Consider the following 4,033-nt stretch of genomic DNA (forward strand, 5'->3'; position numbering starts at 1 on the left):
GTCATTTTGAGAATTAAAAACGTTTATAAATTATACTACATTAAGTCATCGATTGGGTAATTTTAGTACACGTAACTTATGACACTTTTCCGGACAGAGCTCCTTTTTGATTATGTTGCGTACTGTTGCCTGGGTCACGTGGACGGCTTTTGCCACTGACTTTTTTATTCGTGGATTCCCACTTGTTCCAAGACGCTTCTCTTTGCTTGTTTGTTTATAACTAAGCACGGGTATCAAAACCCAGATTCTAGCGTTGTAAGTCCGCAGACATGCCGCTGTGCCATTGGGGGGGGGGGGGCTTCTCTTTGCTTGCCATGGCTGGGGATAGATTTGTTGAAGGTCACTTTCTGGGTGACCCTGGTTACACCAAATTGATCCGTATTCTTTGTTTTCCAATGCCATTATGCCTTGAAAATTCTACATTCCTGATCTTAACATATCTTTATGGTCTGATTATATAAATATTTTGCGTTGAAAAGGGCTGTTAAATACCCTTCCCAGAAGCGTTCAGTTTTCAGTAGCATCACACTATCAACTTTATGTCAAACAATATCAAATTGTAGTTCTGATACATTCCGTTCGACTATAACTATATATTGGCTGTGGTTGTCTCGTAACTTTCTGATTTGCATATTCAAAATCGGTGCAATGTAACGTGCTTAACCCTCTGTATTTCTAAAGACTTTACTTTCATCAGCTTTTCATTTCTGTAAACTTACAAAGGCTAGAACTAAAAAGTGAATTGTGTTATACTGTTGTACCTCTACTCTACCGAATAATATTATTTTTTTAGGCTTATTTTTGTAACTATATAAAAGAAAACATTCATGTGTGATAGCAAACATTTTCATTCAGTGGATTTAGTAGTGAAATCATTATTATTTCCTAAAAATACGAACTTATCATTTTTAAATCTCCAAAGGTTAGAATAACCAAAATGACGTATGAGTGTAATATAATTTTAAAACGTTTTGAACTCTCTAAACAACTAAATTGTTCAATGTAGTAAAAGATGTTTCCATGACATATATTTTAAACCATCGCATACCTCAAGAAGCTTTAGAATGAAACGTATGTTTATGCTATTATATAGGGAAACATTCTAGTCGAGTAAGATCGGACTGTCGAAACGGGCATTGGGAAACCATCGTCCTCTTACATTAAATGGCTTATGAAAAGTTAGCGGTGCAGAGGGGTGGGCTTTGGACATAACAAATCTATGACGGAGTCTTTTTGGATGAAAACTATGTTGCATTGCTGTTTTCAAGATTCACGGTACTTTTAGAAATAGCATGACTATATGGGGCGACTTGGACTGTAATGACGTGGTGAGGCTCCAATTCTTTTTGAGAGAAAGAGCTTTACCATTTTTGTATAGTAGTATTAGTTTTACCATTTTTGTACAATAGTATTAGCTTTACCATTTTTGTACAGTAGTATTAGCTTTACCATTTTTGTACAGTAGTATTAGCTTTACCATTTTTGTACAGTGGTATTAGCTATACCATTTTCTTCCATTACCCGAAATGCACCAAACAATAAAGATGCACGCAGAAGATAGAAAGTCCTTCTAGAATAGACAAGGTATTAATTTACTGTGGAAGAGAACACCTACCTGATTCTGGTAGCAATATAAGTGTCACAATTGCACTAACAACAAGAATCACTCCAACACTTACAAAAGGTAAATAATAGCCATCCACCTAAAAAAAAACAGTGAACGAATTTATAGCGTTACTTACATGTTACTATGGAGTTTTTTCAACAAAAAAGTACATGTTTAAACTACTTTTACCTTGCACCTTTACTTACGCAGGATTAAGTACAAGATATATCAATGATATCCACACCAAGTATACTGACTTAGAAACAAAATATTTAAAAAGATACACCTTCTGCTTGGAATTAGAGCAAAAAATATAATACACATTTAAAAGTATCGTATTTCAAAGTATAAGAGTATTTTGTTTTGACATACTGAAACATGAAAAAATAATAATGGTCGAGAATATTTGAAACGATATAACCCTAACTTAAAAAAGCTTATTAATAACTTATTAAGCCGAAAATAAATTATTTCTTAACACTTAAAACATGAAACAATGACTTATTAAGTTGAAAATAAATTCTTTTGTATTCTTTTTACGTGAATAAAGCATATCCTTCATTGTGAAAGAAATATATAATAAATGAGGGAAATTCTTAACGAAAACGTCTTTATACCTCATAGAGGGCGCCACCTAAAGTAGGTCCAGCAATCAAACCAAATCCATAGGCGGTTTCTAAAGCTCCCTATTTAAAAATGAACAAATCATTATACAAACAAACACGGTAATAAGACATTTTTGTCAACAAATAATTTTGTAATATAAATAACCACTAGGTGGTGTTCTAATTCGAAGATTACACCATGAAATTAAAACAAACCATTTTTACTCTTCTTATAAATGACAGATTTCTAGTTTCTTAAACAGTTATATAAATAAATAATTTTCACCAAAGTACCATTTCAAGATGATGCCGAGTTGTTTTTTTTTTGTTTCAAAGGTTTTAACTCTTTTAAAATTATTACATAAAAACTCCATCAATTCATACAAAGTAGTTGTTGTATTGTTTTAGGTCAGGAGATTTAAATTTGTTCGCAAATTTTGCGTGCATTGTTATGTCTCTTGTAACCAAGGGATTTTATCATATATATGAACTTTGTTAACTCATTATTTTTTACATCAAACGAAGAATACATGTATACTCACGAATGTAGTAGCCACTTTACTAGGGAATTCTGCGGCAATAATTGTAAAACTTGATGTAAGAAACGCTGCAGATCCAACGCCCTCCACGATCCGGATGGCGAATGCCAAAGCAATAAACGGGGTACCGTTTGGTGATTTGTCGATCAACCTTAAAACGCGATAAACATTTACACATATATATACAAGGCACAAACATAAAAAATATTGATACAATTATGTACTTATTACGCGAATTCTGTCAGTGTTCAGTGCTTTGTGCGATCATGAAACATGGATTTTTGTACAGTAGTATTAGCTTTACCATTTTTGTACAGTAGTATTAGGTAAAGCTAATACTACTGTACAAAAATGATAAAGTTAATACTACTATACAAAAATGGTAAAGCTAATACTACTGTACAAAAATGGTAAAGCTAATACTACTCTATTAAAAAACAATGTACATTTATGTGTATGCTAATACGGCTTGATTCCAGTCCATCTAGTCGTTTATTTTTATGCCTTATACTCTGCATATTTTTCGTGATCTACAACGTTTGTTTCTACTGTTTATTTACAGGATTTTAATTCGGTTTCATTGCTGTTCATTGGCGAAAGGTTTTTTCTAGGTAATTCGTGTACGTAAACCAGATAAAAACTGATTACAATTAGGCAATAATGATAATGAACGATGTAAGTCGATGTTATCGGTAGGAAAACATTTTGATGTACAAAACTATTTAGAACTTGATTGTTGAAGAGAGAATTTTGTTTATCTTGTAAAGTTTTATTGTTTCTACAAACAGAAATCGTAATAAGGCCAAGTCACATGATCTTTCAGGCTTTGTGGCTTTAACTGGTGCAGCTCACACATTATAGTAAGCCTGATCTATTCATACCAATTAACCCGGTGAAATTATTTGATTTTTATACAACCTATATTTTCATGTTTTCTAACAAACATAATCTAGGTTTTTGTTCGTTTACTTGCTTGTTTCTGAACTAACGCGGATGGAGAAAAAAATTACAGAGAAATATTTTTTAACATTTTCATATGACACTCTAAACCATACTAAACATAAAGAAATCTAAACTATACTAAACATGAACCAGCAAAAACCATACTAAACATAAACAAGTCTAAACCATACTAAACATGAATCAGCAAAAACTATACTAAGCATGAACAAGTCTAAACCATATTAAACATGAATCAGCAAAAACTATACTAAACATGAACAAGTCTAAACCATATTAAACATGAATCAGCAAAAACTATACTAAACATGAACAAGTCTAAA

General features: G+C 32.2%; 1 protein-coding gene across 1 annotated transcript in view; it reads right to left on the bottom strand.

The window, feature by feature from the left end:
* The window catches only part of LOC106469294 (MFS-type transporter SLC18B1-like), a 22,727-nt gene that overhangs the window by 13,785 nt on the left and 4,909 nt on the right, over window positions 1-4,033 (bottom strand). The window contains exons 4-6 of the mRNA XM_013929780.2: window positions 2,754-2,901; window positions 2,224-2,292; window positions 1,616-1,703 (exon numbers count right to left, since the gene is read on the bottom strand). Of these exons, the coding sequence (XP_013785234.2) occupies window positions 1,616-1,703; window positions 2,224-2,292; window positions 2,754-2,901 (305 nt within the window). The remainder of the gene's footprint in view (window positions 1-1,615; window positions 1,704-2,223; window positions 2,293-2,753; window positions 2,902-4,033) is intronic.

Source organism: Limulus polyphemus, unplaced genomic scaffold (genome assembly GCF_000517525.1).
Source record: "Limulus polyphemus unplaced genomic scaffold, Limulus_polyphemus-2.1.2 Scaffold3402, whole genome shotgun sequence".
Taxonomy (NCBI): Eukaryota; Metazoa; Arthropoda; class Merostomata; order Xiphosura; family Limulidae; genus Limulus; species Limulus polyphemus.